The sequence below is a fragment of the Podarcis melisellensis genome (assembly GCF_964234715.1).
Source record: "Podarcis melisellensis genome assembly, chromosome: 9".
Taxonomy (NCBI): Eukaryota; Metazoa; Chordata; class Lepidosauria; order Squamata; family Lacertidae; genus Podarcis; species Podarcis melisellensis.
In genome coordinates this window covers 55,465,127-55,487,390 of record NC_138541.1, presented here as the reverse complement: position 1 = coordinate 55,487,390, position 22,264 = coordinate 55,465,127, and the positions used below count along the sequence as shown (strand labels likewise).

Genomic DNA, 22,264 nt, shown 5'->3' with positions numbered 1-22,264 from the left:
GGATCATTCTTCCAATGAAGCAGGGTAATTTTAATGTTCCTATCCAAGTGTACTGTAAGTTTTTTTTTTTCCTAAAAGAAGTTTGTTCTCATTAGTTACAATGGTATCTAAAATATCTAAAAGGAAACTTTGTTTAGTGCACATGCACCACATATTCTGAGCTCTTCTGTCAAATTTTATTCACAGACCTACTGAAATTAATGAATATGACTAATTCAATGGGTCTGAGGAAAACTTAGTTGAATACTACCCCATTTTTCCAACACCACTGGATGCTTTTCAGGGAAATTTCAAACGTTAGTTCAGGAGTTCTGTAAGGGCAATTGCCAAGAGCAAAATATCATCACATGTGTGCCCTTTGGAATTATGGTCCAGTTTTACAATTTAGAGTTGCTTGGAACCAGATTAGTCCATGGAAAAAAAGATCAGCAACCCAGCAAAGCAACTCATCTAAAGGAAAGGGATGGAAGGTGATGTTTACCACTTCCCCCTATAGCAAGGATGAGGAACCTGTGGCCCTCCACAATCCCTGGCCATTGGCTGAGGATGATAGGAGTCAGAGTCTAATGACATATGGAGTGGCATAGGCTTCTACAGCCTCCTCCCATTCAACCACCCAAAGCAGATTTTCAAGGGTGCATGGGGAATCAGGTTAATTGCCTCATCCCCTTCTGTGCGCTTTCCACAAGTGCAACTCCACTCATGAGTTTTCTGGATCCACAATGCACATTTGCCCCATCACCCCTTCTCATATTTAATTTCAGTTTCACATTGCTGTCCCATACAAATCTTTGTACATTTGCCTTACATACAAGGTTTGGGTCCCACCCACCACCCTCTTAAAATCTGTCTTTACCCATACAATTAATGATGATGTGGAATACAGAGGCGGAGAGCTGGGTAGATCTCTGGGGGATTGGGAAAGGTATCTCAAGCTCATCTTCCTCCCATAAACAATTAGCCAGAATGCTGTAGTGAAAGAGTGGAAATGCCAAAATAAATAAAATCAGCATACCTTATTTTTTAAAATATATATATATATATATCAGAAGAAATCAACCATGAGGAAATTATCACCTTTTAAAGAAGGAATAAACTTTGGAACATAATACAATGAAGCATTCATCAGGCTGCACCAGCAACTCAGTCTATTTATAGAGACTGAATACATGAGCTGATAGAAACATCCCATTACCATCTGTTTCCAGAATAGCTGAGCCCTTTTATTGCTACATGCTAATAAGCCCAATAAAGCCACTTCTAGGTCAAAAAAATTGTTATTTCAAGAAATGGGTTCAAATCCATGTAGCTTTCCAATTCCATATTTAATTGCAACCTTACTCTGCTAATGAAAACATCTGCAATGGTCACATCTGTCAGCTATGTCAATGCATAAAGGTATTTGTCACTGCAGTCGTGCAGCAATTGGTATATGTAGGATAGATGCTGTCAGCAGGTTAGGGCCAGATATAGATCAGGAGAAGAGGTTTCTTACATAAACCCAGCTCTTTCTTTCCATTCTACCATCTTGCCATTGCTGTGAGCTTTATCAGCATTCTGATGGCTTCAGAAATAGTCGTGCTAGTGCACATGTGCTCTCTCCATCCCCCCATATTTAGGAAATCTGATGGACTCATCAGAGAAAGGACACATTACTCCAGGAACTCTACTGCTATTTTGCAAATGGCACCCTGCCACCATGTTGCTCATCCTTCCCTTTTGCTGGTTGCTGGTAAATTCACCATCTCCACAGTGGGTTGTATTCAATAATGTCTTTGCCTCTGTGGAAAGGGCTTTTCCTTGAGCAAAGTGGAGCCCCCACCATTCCCATGTGCAAACAGTCATGGATTATTTTTTCTACAGAGCCCACACTGATCTTGACATCTGCAGCTAGTTGGCGAACAGTTATGTGGTGATTCTCAAAATGGCAGCCTCCACTTGCTGAATGGTGTCTTTATCAATGGAGGACTGTGGTGACCCAGGAATGGGAGCCATTTCACCAAAGTCCAACCACACTTGAACTGACCATGCCAGTGCTTGACTACATCATATGAAGGGCCATCCTTCCCATAAGTCCCTTTCATCTCATTGAACGTCTCCCATGGTGTGCGCCCTTTCAAGAACCTGATGACCGCTCTGCATTCAACTGGTCCCATTATCAGACATTACTCCACGTTAGCACCCGTAACAGAGAAATAGTTAGGAGTTCAGAGCTACAAATTACTAAGTTACCTATGGAGAGATGTATCATTATACATGTGCAATTTCATCCTCCTACGATAACTGAAAGTGGGTCGGGGGAAATCTTTAATGAATGCCCCTTGTAACACTCTTAAATGAGGTTAAAAAAATGCCTGCCTGCCTAACTAACTAACTAACTAACTAACTAACTAACTAACTAAAAAGTGCATGGAAACATAACTAACTTAATAACTAACTAAGAAGGGAATGGAAGGCCACCATAGGTAGAGATAAGAATAAATGAAAAGAAGATGTTCTGTGCAGAAGTGCTTTTGTTTAAACAATTGGCTCAGCCCAATATATCCTGTTGTATGAATGATTCAATGAGTCTGGAGCCTGAGCTGTGATTTTCATACACCTTTATAAGCAGCAGGCAAAACAGTGTTTTGGCTACCCATTGTTAATATTTGTTCTCATGGGCCTCTAGCATAGGTGGGAGAGGAAGAGAGGAAGGTACACTGCAATTACATTAAACAGCATGTGGTCACATTTTTCTCTCAGACACTTAATTTAAGTCTCCTCTCCTCCCCTAAAATAATCCTAGCCAACTCTTGGAAATGAAAATTGGATGGCTCGTTGAAATGAATTTTGAATAATACACTACAATAGAGGGGAGGAAGCCTCGGGGTGCCAAACCTAGCATATTATAACGTTCCACAAGATGAACGTACTAACAAAACCTGTTAAAGCTTAAACAATTTATTCAGAATACTCTCTGCCACTCAAAGCTGAACAATGCTACACAGTTGTGGAGGGTCGATCTGTGAATACTTCAGGCCACAAACGAAAGCATCCATGAGACATGCACATATAAAGAGTTAGGCAATATTAAGGTTCTGATTGGCCAACAACTCCAATGGCTTGGCAATCACAAAGGGGGGGGTGTCATTGCTCAATGTCAAACCCAGATATTTGATGCAAACATGGGGGAAAGTCTCACATAACTTTCACCAGAAGAACCACTTCTACGATTTTGTGGTGGCAGGGAAGTAGAGAGCCAAAGGAACTCATATCTTTCCAGATAGCTGGAAAAGATGAGCAGTGAAGCAAGTCAAACCAACTGGATGCTCATAAGTAAATATGGACTATTAAAATATCGGTAATTCCAGTCATTTGGCCGTATAGTTAGAGAAACTGATAAGCTGCCCGGCCCCAGGTTTTTATAGCAAGCAATGATGTAGCAAGTGCCGCTGCAAACTTTAAGAGAGATTGGAAAGGCTGTAGCTCAGGGGTATAGGCATTGCTATCTGTGGGAGTCTAGAACTACAAAAAGACTTACGAGGCGAAAAAGAAAACGGCAGAATGAAAAACAGAATATCTGAGTTGCATGCAAAAGGCATTTTGTTTTGCAGGGAACAGGAAAGAGATGCGTATATAGGACAATGAAGAAGAGGGCAATGACCAAGCCCCAAAGGGAAAGGGCAGAGCAAGGTAAAGAGCCAATAAAACTACTGGGACCCAAGGAAGTCTGTGACTTCCCAGAGATATTTAATTGTCCAATGAGCTGCTCAAACAAACAGGAAGTCCTCAGTTCAAGTTTGTCCGCAGCTGAAAACTTGAATGCAACTAGCATTCAGAGAAAGAGAGAAAAACCAGCTTCTACCCCACTCCATTTTGTGTGCCTGCTATGGAAGGCACAAAGGCTATGTCAGCTTTTGAAATAATATTCTGGGGCTTGAAGCTGGCGAATCGTGGATAAATCCAAACATCAAAATTTCATTTATTCTTGCGGTGGAACTGCCATGGCCCCTAAGCCAAGCTGAAAATTGATATTTCCTTGGGTAACTACATACTTGTAGGATAGATAGATTTTCTTTTGTATTCTGCTATAACCCTGTATAACAAAATCCGCAGTATCTGGTTGCTGTGTTAGCAAAGGTCAGAAATGTCTCATTTAGAAATGGCTGCCAATGCAAATACAATCTTATTTTGATTCATAGGTCTGAGGACCAAACTCTAGCACCATGGGGTGAGATCTAGCTAAAATTAAGCCCTAGGCATTAATAACATTTGGGATTATTCTAAAATCCTCTTTCTTCACAAAAATTGTAATGAATCTGGGAGAAAGCTGACAAGAGCATCTGCTTCGCATCCTTTAGGCTGCGCATCCTTTATGCAGCAATGGTGGGGAACCTGTGGCCCTGCAGAAGCTGGTGGACTAGAACTCCCATAATCCCTGACCACTGACCATGCAGGCTGGGGCCAATGTGTGTTGAAGTCCAGCAACATCTGGATGGCTGCTGGTTCCCCACCACTGCTGTCCTTCTAATACATCTCTTAGGGATTATGGTTTAGATCCATTGTTCCCAGCATGGGGCACACGCCCCACAGAGGGGCAATTTGATTTTTAAGGGGGGCAATTCTAGAATGAGTTAGACCAAATTAATGGCCTTTTAGGGTTCCTCCACATGAACAGGAGTTTACTTTTTGAATAATAAGAGTTATATGTCACGGGTTGGGGCGGGTGTCAGGATTTTAGAGATGCTTAGGTGGGGCATGGCCAAAAAATGGTTGGGAACCACTGGCTTAGATATTTTAGATAAAACTTGGCAAAGATCACAGAAAAAACTGACAGTAGTTTAAAAATGCTAAATAGTGGTTTTTAAAAATTCTGTGTGCATGCACACACAAACACCATTTATAGATGGATGCAATGCACAGGTGCATGCTGAAGCCAAAAGCCTCAAACTATGAGAAGATGGGTACTAAAAGCAGTATATGGTTACAAGGGGCATCTCAGCAACAGGTCAGAACAGTGTAAATTGATGAAATGTCATTATTCCTTTAAATAAATCAATACATTGTGTAATATGTCATGTGTTGTTGCTCATCTGAGGTTGCATTCACCTAATTTTAAGACCTGCTAAGGAACAGATGGTTGTTGTTATTATGTCCTGAGGTCTGTATCTCAGGGTATAAATATTATCTGTATGTTTTAATGGTGTATCAATGCATATTCTGCACAACATGCAAAGAATAAATACTTCTATTGCCTTTTTGGTTGAAATGACCAGGATTGTCACAACAACAAATAAACTTGATACTTGTCCTATTATGTGAAACCACTGAAATCAAAGAGGATGTGTTTTCTTTTCCCCATGACTGTACTTGGGAGTCTCAAGACTATACCCTAATAACTTTCTGTCTACTCCAGTCCAGTTTGAAATATTAGCCGAACTTCCTGTCACTTTGGCTTTCTTCTTCTACCTTTATTTTTTTAAGAACTCAGGAGGTTCAGTTGGAAAGTGCAAGCCCGCAAGTATAGGGCAATTAAGGGCTTTGTATTTTACTGATGCGACTCATTTTGACTTTGGCTCCTCCATTAGAGAGTCACCTCAGTCAGCATGGCAGAATTACCCATTTATTACCTCTTTCACTGCCTGTAAAAAGAGTTGACACATAGCAGAACACTAATAGTATGAGGTAGTAAGACTTTATCCACTTCAAATGCCACCTTGAGGGCCATTTTAAGTGTGGCAGGCTCAAAAGGTAAAAAGCACAGCCTTCTTGCATCATCATACCCCCCCCCCCCCCATATATAAAATTTTGGTTCAAGTTTTATCTCAACTGTACAGATGGCTAAGTGGTATTGTTTCATTATCCACATCAATCAAAGGCAGGGAAGGGATTCCTACCTGAGATACATGGGACATTACGTGAGGAGTCATTTGATTAATCGTAGTTAAAGATCTAGTACAGTGGTACCTCAGGTTAAATACTTAATTCATTCTGGAGGTCCGTACTTAACCTGAAACTGTTCTTAACCTGAAGCACCACTTTAGCTAATGGGGCCTCCTGCTGCTGCTGCACGGCCGGAGCACGATTTCTGTTCTCATCCTGAAGCAAAGTTCTTAACCTGAAGCACTATTTCTGGGTTAGCGGAGTCTGTAACCTGAAGCGTATGTAACCTGAAGCATATGTAACCCGATGTACCACTGTATAGGTATTAAGCGGGCTTCAAAAATAAAGATGGTGTATTGGAGGAGGGAAGGGGAAAATAAATGTTCTGAAGGGAGCTGTTTAAGAACAATGTATAAGCTTTTGGTAATGTATGAGCTATAGATTAATTTTTTGGCTGTGATAGATGATGATGATAGATAGATAGATAGATAGATAGATAGATAGATAGATAGATGATAGAAAGATATCTCCCCAACAGGTATACCAGAGTTTTAATAATAAGATGGAAGCCAAATCACATCTCCAAAACTTACTTTAAAAAGAGAGTGAATTTCAACACTGATTACATGTTGAGGCAGTTCCTGGGAAGATAATTTGCAGCAGCATCTCTTAAACTGGAAAGAGCAGAGGCAGACTCAGTTCTCACATGCTAGTTTGGAGAGAGTGCCCTTTGCTCCTGGATAGTTCCTTGCTCAAAGAATCATATGCAACTGTGAACCATTTTCATTCCTTGTACAAGCATCTAAGGCGCCTTCCCGGTCAACGTCTTAACTAAAAATATACCTTGTTAATTTGCTGAACCAACTGAAATCCATGAATAATTCACTTTCTCCCAGAACCACAATTCCTTCCTTTCCCTGGCACCTTGTGCTTCAGTCACTTGTCTTAGACATTAAAAGCATTTTTTTCAGCCTCTTAGCCACTAGACTGCCATAGCTCTAAGTTGCTTTAAACTATTTTCAGTGTTGTATTTCAATGTTGCAACCCACCCTCGGACCTTAGGGTGAAGGGTGGATAATTAATAATTACTAAATAAAATAATAATAACCACAGTAGTGCTTTCCATCTTAATGCCCTCACACTCACACAAAAAGCTCCCCCTTTCCTGACACTCTGCTGTGGATCCACTAATTTTTTCAAAGTTTTTTTTTAATAAGATTAAAGTGCAATACCCACACATTTTCTCCTGATTTTATTACCAAGTCTGATGCATCAAACCAATTTTATAATAGGTTTTACGAGCAACACACACACACCATTTTGCTATGACAGAATTGTCCAATTCACTTTACTCATCACAATCCAAAACCAGAGCAAACAGTCTCTATTTTCCACGTGGCTGCCCAGGCAGTGCTGCATAAGTACTTGCAGAACAGTTTGATAGGAAAGATCAATTAAGCTGCTGATCTGTCTTATAGAAGTTACGCTGCCAAACTAGAGACATCTGGGATGGGGACAAAGTTTCAGGCAATCTAATTACAGAAGTACTTTGGGGCTGCTATAAGCACCATATTTTATTTATTGTAAATGACGACAACAACAACAACAAGCTGCATCACCAACCACTGAAAAACATTTGCCATTGCCACTCTGGTCTCCTCTGGGCTAAAATGTGACAAGATATCATATGAAACAATTGTGTTCTACCAAGTCCCCATGCAAAAACCCCTGTCACACAATCACACCATGTTTGATTGGCATAGGAGCAATATACTTCAATCCCGTCGACTGGATTACCAAAGAATAGCCAAATCACTGAAACACTTCACAGGAAGTTGTATGCATGTTTAGAAATCCATGTGTAATAATTCCTTCCCATAGGTATACAAGTTTGATAGATCTGGCTGACAACAAAGAACACGATGGGTGGTTGCTATCTGGCCACAAGTTTTCACAAAAGATCTGTGTGGGCTTCCATGTGGGAAACCCAACTTCAAATTTTCACTTCACCTAGGGAGTTCAAATGTGCAAACACAATTTCTCAGCCTTACCTACTTCATGGAGTTATCTTGTTTCAAAGATAGCTACTCCTTGAGCTGCTTGGAGAAAGGGGAATATGCACAAAAGGACTGTTCATTTGAAGCCCTCCATGCACGTATCCAACGCAAGGAGGAGGCAGAATACTGTGCTCCCTCACTCCACCCAACATTCATGCATTCAGTGTGGCATTTAGAACAGGGGCCTATGCAGATTTACATGATACCTATTATCACTATTTCATTCCCTGACAATTACAAAAACCACAATTTATGAAGCACTTTGAACATTCAAAGTACTTCCCATATATTGCCCTAGGGTCCCTACAACAGCCCTGTAAGGAAGGTCAGACTGATGGTAGAGTGAGCAACTGCGGTTGCCTGAAGCTACCTAATGAATCTGCGGATGAGATTTTACCTGGGGATAGCTTGGCTGACAGGTCACACATCTACTATACTAAACCTGCTAGAACCTATTCCCCTTCATTAAAACGTTCATATTCCATCAACCATCTGCCGTGTCACCTCACTAAGCTCTTCCCTGTTCTTAAATCTATTTCCCCAGTGATCCATCAGCAAAATTGCCACCTCACTTTCTTCTCAGAGCTATCAGGAATACTTGCCAATGGTAGAAGAGGTGTTGCAGATGCTGCTGTTTGCCTCAAGAGGCATGAACAGAAGTGGAAGTGATGCATCAGCAGAGGCAGAAAAGCAAAAAAGGCAGAAAGGCTTCATTATGCCTGGACTTTAAAAACAAAACAATGCAGTGTTTGGCCTTATAACAGACTGATAAATGATAGACATGTTCAAAAAGAGGTGATCATGGAAGTCCAATAGGTGCCCAAAATGTCCCATGTAGGGTTGTCCAAAAAGTTTGCCCATCCAAGGATGGCATAATTCAACTAAAAAGGAACGTTTTCTAAGGGGCAAAGCCTCCCACCTTCCAAGTAGGAAGCTATGCTCAAAAGGCCAGCTATATTTCAACTGTCAGCCATTATGAAGAGTGGGTGGAGGACAGGGAATCACTGCAGCTTACGCATTGTTTTAAGGGGAGAAATCTAAACCTTGAAGAATTCAGGACTGACTTTAATCAAACGTGGTTCCTTTTCCAGAATTAGAACTAACAGATGTAAAAGTAACTCCATAGCCTTGCACATCCTATTTTACAGTTTCCAATTCCATTAGAACCTTAGCTTCATGACTGATTATCTTCAAGATTTATTTTTATATCTATATAAGGAAAAGAAGCACACACCAACATGGAGTTAAGCACGCTTACAGCCTGTAGATTTTCATCCATCTTAAACATGCTCTGCATTGGATTGCAGCCAAACAACATTTTCAGAGGCAGCTATAAAAAAGTTACATTTAGATCTAGCATGAGAACAAAAGATATGAAACTGATGTTGGAACAATGATAAGGTAATATATAATGACTTTATTCAAGTCTAAGGTATGGGAAATGTTCAATGTCTAAAAATTAATTGCTTCATAAAAGTCATTAGTAAAATGGTGGTGATCAATGCAATATGAGGCAAGTTTGGCAGTTCCAAACTTGTAATTAATGTTATTCTGGTGGTTTTGTTGTTGTTGTTTAGTCGTTTAGTTGTGTCCGACTCTTCATGACCCCATGGACCAGAGCAAGCCAGGCATTCCTATCTTCCACTGCCTCCCGCAGTTTGGCCAGACATTCTGGTGGTTACACTTAAGAAAAGTCTGGTGATATGTATGTTTTATTGATTTTTAACACAGAAGGGGTAAATTAAAAACCACAAAAATACTTAGTAACTCTAACCAAAGATCAAGTTATGAATTCACCTGATTGGATGTGCGGCTCTAATCAAAGTGAAAATTCTTACTGCACCTCAGATTGCAAATGTTTTTAAACTTGCCTACTAAATATAAGTTAAATATGTTACATCAGATCACACTGTAGATGCTAAATAAGCATCAGAAAATTTTCCACCTCAATACTTCCTACAAACCCCCTTATCAATTATTTGAATCGACATTATCATTTCAGAAGTTTTACTCTAGTATCAGGCAGAGTAATTATGTCAGAGCTCAAAGCTCAGAGCATGTGGTAATGCTCGACAGGACATTTTCCTTGGGAACAATCATATGGGCAATCCAAACCAGTCAGGGATCACATGGAGAATACTGGAATGAGAGACAGCAAGAACTGGATACATGATGAAGTCAAAAAACTAATTAAGATCAATGTTTGCTGACACTGCCCTAACTCTCAACAGGTGAATACAGTGGTACCTCGGAAGTCGAACAGAATCCGTTTTGGAAGTCTGTTCAAGTTCCAAAATGTTCAGAAACCAAGGTGCGGCTTCTGATTGGCTACAGGAAACTTCTGCAGTCAATTGGAAGCCATTTCAGACGTTCGATTACCAAAGAATGTTCACTAACTGGAACACTCACTTCCGGGTTTGTGGAATTCGGGAGCCAAAATGTTCAACTTGCAAGGCGTTCAGGATCCAAGGTACAACTATACTTTCATCTCCTCTCAGGGCAACTTCCTATAAAATTCCTGTAACAAATTCCTGTAACATGGACAATACCTTTTTCCACAGATAAATGTTTCCATCAAAATGTATCTACCTTTCAGTTGAGCCCTAAATATCTTCAGAAGAAATAAAACAACACACATATAAAAGGGAGGGCAAATTTTAAAAGTTTTTAAATGCAGGAAACAAGAAGGTAAATTAAAGAAATCCACAATATATTGGCAAATTTATTTAGTCGTCTGAAGAAGTGCAAGCAGCAGCTTAAGTGTATTGCGGAAAAATGATAACTCCCGCTCATCATCACTCTTACATGTACAGTTCAACTAAAGCTTGGTTTTTTTAAAGTTCCATTATATGAACACACTTTCTGTTCACCCATCTCTATAGTAGGGTCAATAGTATGTTTTAAATATTATATGGATTACTTCAGTCCTATCATTCTCTGCTCCTTCCCAATCCACCCCCTAGTTTAAAATATTTACTTTGCAGGATTTTTTCAAAAGTTTTTCTACACCAGGAAACAGACACTCCTAACCTTAGTTCATAAATATATTCTGAAGTATTTCAAAATGGTATGTGTAAGAAATCAGATAACCTGTAGAAAGGGCAATATGGTGTGTAGAGAGGCAAATTTCCTCCAGAGAACATTTGTCTCTGTGTTGCTTTTGTTTATTATGGTTTGTATTTTTATGTTTTTATATTGCCAACCACCTTGTGATCCTCGGATGAAGGGTGGTATAGAATTTTTTTAACAACAACAACAACAGAAATAGTTCCACATCTAAAATTAGGGATTCCTCTACCAGAAGAGAACAGACATCACTTATTTTGTTTTCCAGGGCTACTTTCACCAAGAATCTCTGCAAGCATCTTCTGAACTTTGTCCAAAAATGCAAAAGAGGACACCTTAACCTTTCTGCTCTTACTTTACATTCATTTGCTCTCCATTAGTACCACCCTGGCCAAGAGTCAAATCTAGCACAATTAAGACAAAATTGATCTAAAGGCTGATCCTGATATATTTCTGCACATGCTGCATTTTCAGCCTGATTCTCTTTTCTAAAGGGAAGGAAGATCTGGAGGTAGCATCACAGGCCTTTTGCATTTTTCAAAGGAGTGTTTTGTCTCCAGAGTTTATACTTTCCACATGCAGACGGCCTAAAGCATGGCTAGGAAAGCAGATGAGGCAATTCATTGCACTGAATCAACTGCATTGCAGAAAATAAAGGTCTAGACCAGCCTTCATCCACCTGGTGCCCTCCAGATGTTTTGGACTACATCGCCTCCTCTCATCCCCAGCCCCTGGCTATGTTAGCTGGACCTGATGGGATATACAGTCCAAATACAGCAGTAGAGTTGAGAGAGAAAGGGCCTTAGAGGAGAAATTTGTGCTTCTATTTGGCAATGTTAAAGGTTGCATTTCTTGATAGCTAGAGCACATTTTTTTCTGGATTAAAATTGGAGGCATTCTCTCCTCAGTGCTCAAAAAACATATTACTTTCTCAGTCAGTTTCAAGAATAAAGGCCAGACATCCTTTTGCACCATACCCACCCTGTTTACCCAGTGCTTTCTAGGCAATGAAGAGTCTTCAGAGATTCTCTTCAGCTGTTGATTGAAAAGGTTGCCATCAGGAAACCTCAGCGCTTCCTTACTTCCTCTCCCTAATGTAACTAGGCCACCCTTCTTCAACAGCCCTAGAGTAATGGTTGCATAAAATATAACTGCTTAATTTTTCAAAACATGCTTTGGCTCTAATATGCCCCAACATGTTGTTTGAGCATCACTGATTTAAAGCACACTTTGTGCAATAGATCAAATGATTTACAGGAACACAATTTGTGTTTTTGAAGAAAATGTGTGAGATCCATGCCTGAAGGCATCCAGACTCCACAAATGTAGCCTCATGCAAAATGCATTAAAACTTCATTTCTTGAACATACCCTTTCTTGCAATGTACACATTGTCTCTTTGGCCAAAACCACTGTACCCACCTCGGAGTTGTCCTAGCTATTTCAACCAAACTACAACATGAATTAACAGGTTACCTTTCCAACCAGTCAGATATCACCACTACTTATTAAAACAGATGAATTAAAATAGAAATACAAGTTTCTAACATCCATGTCATCGATACATCTGTTCCACAAGGAACACTCATGAGAAAGTTCGTGAAACTGATGATTACAAACTTTTCCATGCTAATGTTATAAAGGTAGCCTCCTCAGTTATCATTTTCATCTTTCAAGCAATGCATTTTAATTCAAAGAAGAGAAAGTGAAAGTAGCGCACCATTCCTTGTGAGAAAAAGAATCAAAACATATAGGGTTCATAAAGGACAAGTGTGGTAACATTCTTTGTGAAAACATGCAAACTGTGTTATTGCAATTTGCAAACAAATTCTGTTCTCAATACTAAGACAGGTGAGATCAACACATTAAAAATAGAATCTGGCATATCAGACCGCCAAGGCCAGATGCAATTCGCCCCATGATCTCTAAGGAACTGAATAAAGAATTGGCTCAGCCACCAGAAAAACCAGGAAGGGTTCCAAAGCTTTTGAAGGCCAATTAAGTATCCATAGCTAATGAGTGAAGGGGGAGAGGATGATAGATTTTCAAGTACACGTCTAGGTCCAGTAAAATAGAAAGTTTTGATACAGTCTCTCTTTCCCCACCCACCCCATCCATGTAAGGAGGGAAGAAGTTCACATTAAACTTAAAAATGCTGGGGTGAGCTTTAGGAACAACAAAAATGACTTGATGACTAGCCACCTGGATTGCTGAAGAAAGCACAAAGCAGCATCTCCACCTCCAACGAGAAGCACTCTGTTTACAACCTGACATTTGCCTTCCCTTACACCCTCTGTCCCCAACTTTGTTCCTTCTAACTCAATCAGCTCAACTTATCTACATTTTGGTGGTACAGCAGCAAGATTTGGCTGCTGTCTCATTTTCCTTAGTCCATCAAACAATACACTAAAATAATACTGAGACTATTTTTACCCCCTCCAGCACATTCATAGCACACATCCTCCTTTTCCTGCAAGACTAAAGATCTAAAGATGGTTCATGTGTCCCCCCCCCCAATATATATATTTCTCTTACATCGTTTCTGTGCCTACACTGATTTTCTTTTAAAACATGAGCAACATGACTTACAATAGAACTATGTGACTAGATTCAAGGCAATGTATGCCATTCAAAATTTATTATTCTTGCTAATTCTTCTTCCCTCTTTTCCTCTGCTTCTTCTATTCTCTATCTTTTCTGTCGCGCTTTTGTTCATGCTCCCTTTCTTTCCCATGCAATCCTCATCCCAGCATATCTATCTCTTTCTGTTAGTTTCTTCCTTTCCCACAAAGCTCTTCCCCATGTCAACATCTTCTTATTTAGCCTCTCCACAAGTTTTACACAGCCATTTAAAAACACAATCTTGCACTCCCATTTCTCTCACTCAATTCTAGTCCTTTACCCTTTGCTTTTCGCCTTTTTAACCTTTTGGAAGTTAGAAGCAGGTCTTAATCGGAGTTGGGGCTTCCTAGTTAAACTATGGATATTACCTCCGCATGGTGTACTGATGGCCCACCACATGGACAGCTTTAAAAGAGGAATGGAAAAATTCATGGGGGATAAGCCTATCAATCATTACTAGCTACAATGCAGGAAGTATGCCTCTGAAGAGCAGTTGCTGGGAATCACACATGGGGAGAGTACTGTTGCAGTCAAGTCCTGCTTGTGGGTTTCCCATAGGAAGATGCCCTTTGGCCTGACCCAGCCAAGCTCTTCTTTATGTTCCTAAGAGCACAGCTCCAGAACCTCTTTCTATGGAAAGGCCTTGGAGCAGAAGAAAGAATAAGTGAAGGTATAGGCAGACTGCAATTACTAAGTAGAGAGAAAAGGCAACATGAAAAGGCAAGAGGGAAAAGCCACATGAAGCAGGAGGAAGGGCTCTGCTTTCCAAGTAATCGTCTTGAACCATGGCTCTCTGAATTAAGTGCAGACTAAAAGGCAGCCTGATAAGGGTTAGGGAGAAGCAGAAGCCATAATAAAACCAAACAAGGGCAGGATCCCTTTTTCCACTGATGCAGTCAGGTCTCCATTTCTACTTTTCCTCCAATCTAATTCTAACAGCAATAAGTCCCACCAAGCTCAATGGGGCTATTCCCAGGTTAAGCAGGTAAAGGCTTACAGACCACACTTTGGTAAAAGTAAATGGCACCCCACTAGGTTTATAGCAAAGATTCACATTAAAATAATTCAACACTTTACTATTCAGGCCATTTTTACTCAGAAATACAGTGGTGCCTCGCAAGACGAAATTAATTTGTTCCGCAAGTTTTTTCTTCTTGCGAGTTTTTCGTCTTGCGAAGCACGGTTTCCCATAGGAATGCATTGAAAATCAATCAATGCGTTCCTATGGAGACCGTCCGGGGACAGAGGGGAAGCGCCACGCGCCTTCCCCTCTGTCCCCGGACCTGTTTAAAGCAAGGGGCGGCGGGGAGAAGATTGCTTCTCCCCGTTGCCGCCCCTTGCTTCAAAAGAGATCCGGGGACAGCAGGGAAGACGCGCTGCGCTTCCCCGCTATCCCCGGAGCTTGCGGGGCAAGCTTCGTTTTGCGAAGCAAGCCCATAGGGAAATGCGTCTTGCGAAGCGGCTAAGAAAACGAAAAACTCCTTCGTCTAGCGAGTTTTTCGTCTTCCGAGGCGTTCGTCTTGCGGGGTACCACTGTATCACCAATTTCAGGAGACTCACTTTCTACTGGTTAACTCTTAACTACTGAAGTCATGAAATACAGCACTTGGCTCATAAGAAAAACCCTGGATGAATCAGAAAGATACACACATTCTGTAATACATAAAGCAATGGAAAAATAATTTTAAAACTTCCTAAAGATCCTGATCCTAAATATGTCAGCGTTCCTTTATTTGCAGCAGTAGCCTGATTGGGAACAGACAGCTGCTGAAGCAATGGTGAGGACTTGCAGGCTGTTGCAAAATTGTTTACAAGTTCATTTAGTATAAAAGCTAGCCACACATACTTTTTATTATTAGTACAAGCTGCAGATAAGCATCAGGGTTGCATATTGTCACATTTTTATTGTATAAGTGCTAAGATCAGCAGCTACAGTGTTTCTCATTATCTCAAACAAATTACAATAGTTTGTCTGGGTGTAAATCATGTGCCCAGCATATTGTGATCACAAAGGATAGGGTAGAAGACATTTACTGACTACGAGGCTCACAAAGTAGAACACTTAGATGAACTCTACTTTAAATTCTCTTTATTTATAAACTTCATCTCACAATAGTCATATATTATGAATAATCCCATAGTGTTGTTGTATACTAGCTATTCATATACTGATTAGAAGTTGTCCACTCACAAAAGGCATTACTCACTGAATACATGCTACAAAGCCAGAAAGTTAAATGTTTTCAGAATAATTAATCCAGGTTCATAGATATAAAGTATTTCCCCACCCCTTCTATGCATGTTAAATGATAAAGCAAGGAGTCTAATCCCAATCAGTAGCCAATGGTGGCTAAGAGACTTGAAGTATAAGCGTGGAAGGATTCAGAACTACTGTCTATTATGCAGTTGTCTGAAGACCTTATCGCCATGGCTACATTCAAAGACATAAGCATCAATCTTGTCTGGATACCTATTTGAAAATCTGAAGGCCTTATACTTACTTATATGTATAATTTAAGACCCATGTACTGATGGTCATGGTATTCATAGTTGATTCTGATTTGATTTAGTATTATTATCTGTGTTATTACTATCATTTGTATATTATATTTTTATCTTTATTTTTTCTTCTCTTTAATTCACTTTTACCTTTTTTCTTGGTAAACATGCAAATAAAATAATAATAACATAATCAAGTAAGATAGAGAGACAGTTAATTCAAGCCAAGTGCAGCAGTGTTATTTTATCTCTGCAACACAGGAGGTTGCCCCGTTTTTCAGGGGATAATACCGGATGTCTGGCATTAAATGGAGAAGGGGAAAAATAGCATGTATGGCAAAAAGACTAGGGAAGGGTCCATATTACAGAAATCTCCAGCAGCAGCATTGGATGTACTACTAATTTATGAAAACTTATGAGGCAGAATTATTGCTATTTCAATATATAACATTCTGCACTATGCAGCAGTTAGGAGAGGGTATATATATGGGACAAATGTAAGGACAATGACAACTAATAGGAAATTGTACAAGTGATTAAGGTGGACTTAAATATCACAGGTGGTATCAAAACAAAGTGAGGCGAAGAACAAGGGAGAAAGGAAGGAAAACAACAACAAAGCAGTAATTAATTCCTAAGAGGATGCTCCTGCCATGTGAAAAATCACACAGTGTGATCGGGAATTCCTTTCCGCTTATTTCCAAATAGGTGCTTGTATTTATGTCAGAAGAGTCTTTCATCACATGCTCAGAGGCACTTTCTTTTTTCTCCACTGTAACACCACATGTTCCATCGATAAAACAAGCTGTGGGATATGAGATGTAGAACTGATTTTGCTTACACGATCTAACAACATTTTTGAGGGGTGGGGTTTTTTTGTAAATAATTCAAAAACATATTAAACAAAAGAAAACAGGTTCTGGGTTTAAGCACTAGTTATGTCTTATCTTATACAGCTTTTGCATTGGTGGTTTTTGCATTGGTGGTTCAGTGGTACAATTCTCACCTGCCACACAGCTTTTTATCAGCAGTCCTGAGCAAGGCAAACACTCAACCTTCTCCACATTCCTATTATTAGTATCAGTGCTTTTTTTCGGGGCGGGGGGACGCAGGGGAACACATACCCCTAAACATTTTGTGAATCTTTGTACTTTTCTCCATTTGCTGTGTTTATTCCCCCCCCCCAATTTGAACTAAAAAATGGTGATTTTCTTGAGTCAAAATGAGAGGACCCCTAAACATTTTTATTTTTTTAGTAAAAAGCACTGATTATTATTATATACCGCCCTTCATCCAAAGATCACAGGGCAGCTTACAACACACTAAAACACACACACACAAACCCCACATAGCATAATAACGAACATTCCTAGGCAGAAACTTAAAGATCCATCTTTCCCCCATGTCCAACCTATGTTTGCCCCTCAGAGGGATGGATGACTGGGAGGCGGGGGGGGGGGGGAGGGAGGCAGCGAGAAGGAGGGTGGGGGGAAATGATTGCTATAAACGAAACCTAATAATGAAATCTTAAATGTGGGCATTCATAGTGTATAAATAAAATTGTAAACAGAAAAATTGCAAATAGAAATTATTTGTATAAATAAAATTGTAAACAGAAAACAATAAACAAGGAAAAATAGAGAAGGATATTAAATATATATATACCAACAAACAGGAGCTGCAGGGGGGAAGGTGGAGGATATATTAAACTCATAAACAAAGGGGGCTGGCGGGGTGTGTGTGTTGAACCCTAGGTATCTCACCCCCCCCCCTTGACACACACAGGGAGGCAGGAGGGTCGCGCGGGTGGGGCGCGTGGAAACGGGAGAGAAGCGAACGGCTCTACCTCCTTCTTCTTCTGGCCTCCCCCGAACTGGACACAAAGGAGGAAGAGGAGGAGGAGGGCGGGAAGGAGGCTGCTCCCCACAGGCAGGTGCGGCGCGAGGCGCCGTGACGGGGCCATGGCTTCCAACGGGCGCCGGCGCGTCAGTCTCCGCCACAAGCACCTGGGAAACGCCGTTATCCACGCCGTTCTCCTCCGCGCTGATTGGGCCCCGAGGAGCACCAATCCAGAAGCGAGCCTGCTACTGGGCAAAGCCTTCTGGGAAATGTAGTCCGTTCCGTGGCGGTGGTTCTCAAAGGGTGCGGAGAGCCGCGCAGGTGCGGCAGGAGAGGATGGCAGGTGTGGCGGGATCCGCTCAAAGAAGCGTTTAAACATTTCTGTGTACTATACTATACTATATTATACTATACATGCGTATGTATATATGTGTGCATGTGTGTGTTTCTCTCTGTGTATGTATATATATATATATATATATATATATATATATATATATGTGTGTGTGTGTGTGTGTGTTTCTATTATACACACAGACACACACACACACACATATATACATTCATACCTGATGTTACGTTTGCTTCATGTTACGTTTTTTCAGGTTGCGTCCCACGCCAACCCGGAAGTACCGGAAAGGGTTACTTCCGGGTTTCGCTGCTCGCGCATGCGCAGACACGCAAAACGACGTCACGTGCATGCGCAGAAGTGGCAAGTCGCAACCCGCGTGTGTGCAGACATGCCACTGTGGGTTGCGTTCTTTTCATGTTGCGAACGAGCCTCTGGAACGGATCTCGTTCACAACCAGAGGTACCATTCTGTATACACATACTCACATAAATATTCGCAGAATGTGGAATATGCATCTTTTCAAAATCAAGCGCTGCTAGGAGTTGTTGCTTTTTGTTTCCCACTGTATTTCTTATTGATAAAAAAAAAATAGTGCGGCATGAGCATATTACTATTATTATTATTAAATATGTTTTCGTTATTAGTTTTATTATTTATACCCGGCCCACCTTGCTGGGTTTCCCCAGCCACTCTGGGCGGCTTCCAGCACATATAAAAGCTTAATAAAACGTCAAACATTAAAAACTTCCTGATACAGGGATGCCTTCAGATGTCTTCTAAAAGTTGTGTAGTTCTTTACTACCTTGACATCTGATGGGAAAATGTGGTTCAGAGGGAAGACGTTTGAGAACCACTGTTCTGAGTCCCCTGCCCCCCTCCCGCTTCCTCTTTCGTAGGGTTTCCTTATTATTTTATGTATACTATTCCTGAACATAAAGCGATCACCACTGTGAAACCTGGTTCTTTGCTTGCTTGCTTTAACGTAAGTCCCACTTTATTCAATGGGACTTAACACCTGCAAGCAAGGGTGCAACCTGGATAGCAGCCTTAATTAATAAGTTTGTTGTTTTGACCTAAGCCCCCTTTCCCTACATAGGAAAGCAAATGTACACAGTGATATGAAGCTGAGAAAATATCGGTAGCTTGCCTTTAATGTGGGGTAGAGAGAAGTGTGTGTGTTTTAGCATTCTGTGCAACTTAAAACACACTATTTGATACGTGTCCACTCAGAAGTAAGTCAAGTTGAGTTCAGAGGTCCTTAAAGGTACGTAAAGTCAAAGGGACCCCTGACCATTCGGTCCAGTCATGGACGACTCTGGGGTTGTGGTCCTCATCTCGCTTTATTGGTCGAGGGAGCCGGCATACAGCTTCCGCGTCATGTGGCCAGCATGACTAAGCTGCTTCTGGCGAACCAGAGCAGCGCACGGAAACGCCGTTTACCTTCCTGCCGGAGCGGTACCTATTTATCTAATTGCACTTTGACGTGCGTTCAAACTGCTAGGTTGGCAGGAGCAGGGACTGAGTAATGGGAGCTCACCCTGTTGCAGGGCTTCGATCAGCAAGCCCTAAGCTCTGTGGTTTAACCCACAGTGCCACCCACATCCACAGTGCCACCCACAATGGATATTGGGCTGCTGCATATATAGTATATGACCACCTTTATCTAGGCCCCATACATTACAATTAGTATCATAGAATCATATAATTGTAGGGTTAGAAGGAACCATGATGGACATCTAGTCCAACCCCCTAAAATGCAGGAATCTGTCCCCAATGTGGGTCTCAAACCCATGACCTTGAGATTAAGAGTCTCATGCTCTACCGACTGAGATAAAAATAATGACAATGCCATCAACAGTATCAGAGGTGATTGCAGATTTCTATGCCTTTAATAGCTGGCCAGCAGACAGAAATATAGCAAATTTAGATTCCCGCCCCCCTTCCAGAAATAAAGCTTTGTAGGCTAATTTTCTGCCTATGAAATAGTTTTTGAGTGAGTGCACAAAAATCTTGCCATAAGAAGGTTCACAGCCAATTCTCATAACCAAATTAAAGAAGGATCCTGGAATTTATTGCTGGTTTGTTTGTTTAAATTAAATAAGGTTAAAGCTTGCCATGATTAAGATAAATGAGCAATGGATGTGCTGTTAAAATATTATTCTCTTTACTCGAAACAGAAACTAGCAGTAATAAATGTGATGGTTGGGATATCCTATGCAGCACAATCCAGTGCATGTCTATTCAGAGGTAAGTGCTATTGAATTCAATGGAACATTCTCTTAGATAAGTGTGCACAGTGGAACCTCAGGTTACGTACCATTCTCCTTATGAACGCTTCAGGTAACGAGCGCCACTAACCCGGATGTAGATGCTCCTGGTAGTGAACTTTGCCCCGGGATGCGAGCAGAAGTCGCACGCCAGCGGCACAGCATCAGCAGGAGGCCCCATTAGCGAAAGCGCGCCTCAGGTTAAGAACAGTTTTAGGTTAAGAACGGACCTCCAGAACAAATTATGTTCGTAACCAGAGGTCCCACTGTCTAGGATTTCAGGCTTTGACTCTTACCCAACAAAAATTTCACAAGCTTCAGTATGTAATTATTTAGGAAATGCAACATATTTTTTTTGTTTTGTTATTGTCAAGACTATGTTCTTGCTAGGGCAGTCTGATATATAAAGAGAGAACTGGCACATTACACCAGGGACCCTTCTTTTTCGGTCTGCCTTCTCCTCACAATAACCAGCCAAATGTCTCTAGAAAGCAGGGCATGAAGACAACATACTTTCCTCCACCTGCTCCCAGAAGCTGTTATTCTGTGTATCCCCCACCCTCACCCCACCCCAAATACTAAAATGATATTGTTATTGTTGTTATTTTACACCCAGCCACCCTGGGCAGCTTCCAGCAAAATATAAAAGCATAATAAAATGTCAAACATTATTCCATGTTCTGTGGAATACTGTCTCCATGCTTGAACGTTTTACTAACCTACCATGGCTAATAGTTACAGGTAGACCTAACCTGCACTAATTCATCTAAACCCCTTTTAAAGCCATCACTACATCTTGTGACAATAAATTACATAATGGCTGGTTTCCTTTTGTCACAGAATTGTTCTATGATTTTGCCTCTCCTGAATCTACTGCTTATCAGTTTAAATGAATTACCCGGAATTACTAATATTGTCTACTTTTCTGCATCATACAATACAGTATATAGTTTTTCAAATGCCTACCGTGAGCCCCAGTCATTTTCCCCTTTACCTCAGACCATGCCCCCTTTGCCCCTGACTGCATCCATTTTGCCTGAGAAGGGTGGACAGGTGCAAATCTGACTCATGAGCTGTAAATGGTTCTTTCTGTGCCCTAATCTAAAAAGCTCAAAACTCTTGACTCTTTGTTCTGAGGGAAACTGCCCCCTCCCCAATTCTTTGATTAATTTGGTTGACCTTTTCTGCATCTTTCGCACCTCTGTAGAACTTTTTCTGAGATAGGGCCCTGTTTCGACATAAGAGCTCCAGTCGTAATAGATTGTTGTGAGATAAGCTGTCTGGTTACTCTGAATAGGTCTACTATTATGGTTTTACTTGGGGTTGTGACAGCAGTACTTAAAAAATGAGTGTCAAATCCCTGCAAAATAAACATATAATAATAATACCCTGCCTTCCTACAATACCTGAAATTGAAACAACAAAGCTACAGATAAAATAAACTGTAAAATAACAAAATGGCAAACATAAAAAATATGTAATGTTTAACTAGAAGCACACTGGAATAAAGCATCTGGGTTGGACCAAGCATGTTGCTCTGAGTAGGGTGTTCCATAATCTGGATATTGTAACTGAAAAGCCCCTCTCTCTTGACTTCGCTTGCCACTTCTCATGCAAAATTGGGTCCCACAAAGTTCTCAAATCATTTCTCAAAGTGGAGACAGTGCTCAACATGCCCTGGTGCCATACCTTGACTTTCAA

At 40.8% G+C, this 22,264-nt stretch overlaps 1 protein-coding gene and 1 long non-coding RNA gene across 2 annotated transcripts in view; one reads left to right on the top strand and one right to left on the bottom strand.

The window, feature by feature from the left end:
- The window catches only part of TUSC3 (tumor suppressor candidate 3), a 123,918-nt gene extending 105,778 nt beyond the window's left edge, over positions 1–18,140 (bottom strand). The window contains exon 1 of the mRNA XM_081924600.1: positions 17,952–18,140. Within this exon, the coding sequence (XP_081780726.1) occupies positions 17,952–18,068 (117 nt within the window). The 5' untranslated portion in view covers positions 18,069–18,140. The remainder of the gene's footprint in view (positions 1–17,951) is intronic.
- A 75-nt stretch (positions 18,141–18,215) lies between these two features.
- Positions 18,216–22,264, top strand: part of LOC309377421 — a 37,468-nt gene continuing 33,419 nt past the window's right edge. Inside the window, exons 1-2 of the long non-coding RNA XR_014171552.1 lie at positions 18,216–18,287; positions 20,474–20,543. This is a non-coding gene — a long non-coding RNA (uncharacterized lncRNA). The remainder of the gene's footprint in view (positions 18,288–20,473; positions 20,544–22,264) is intronic.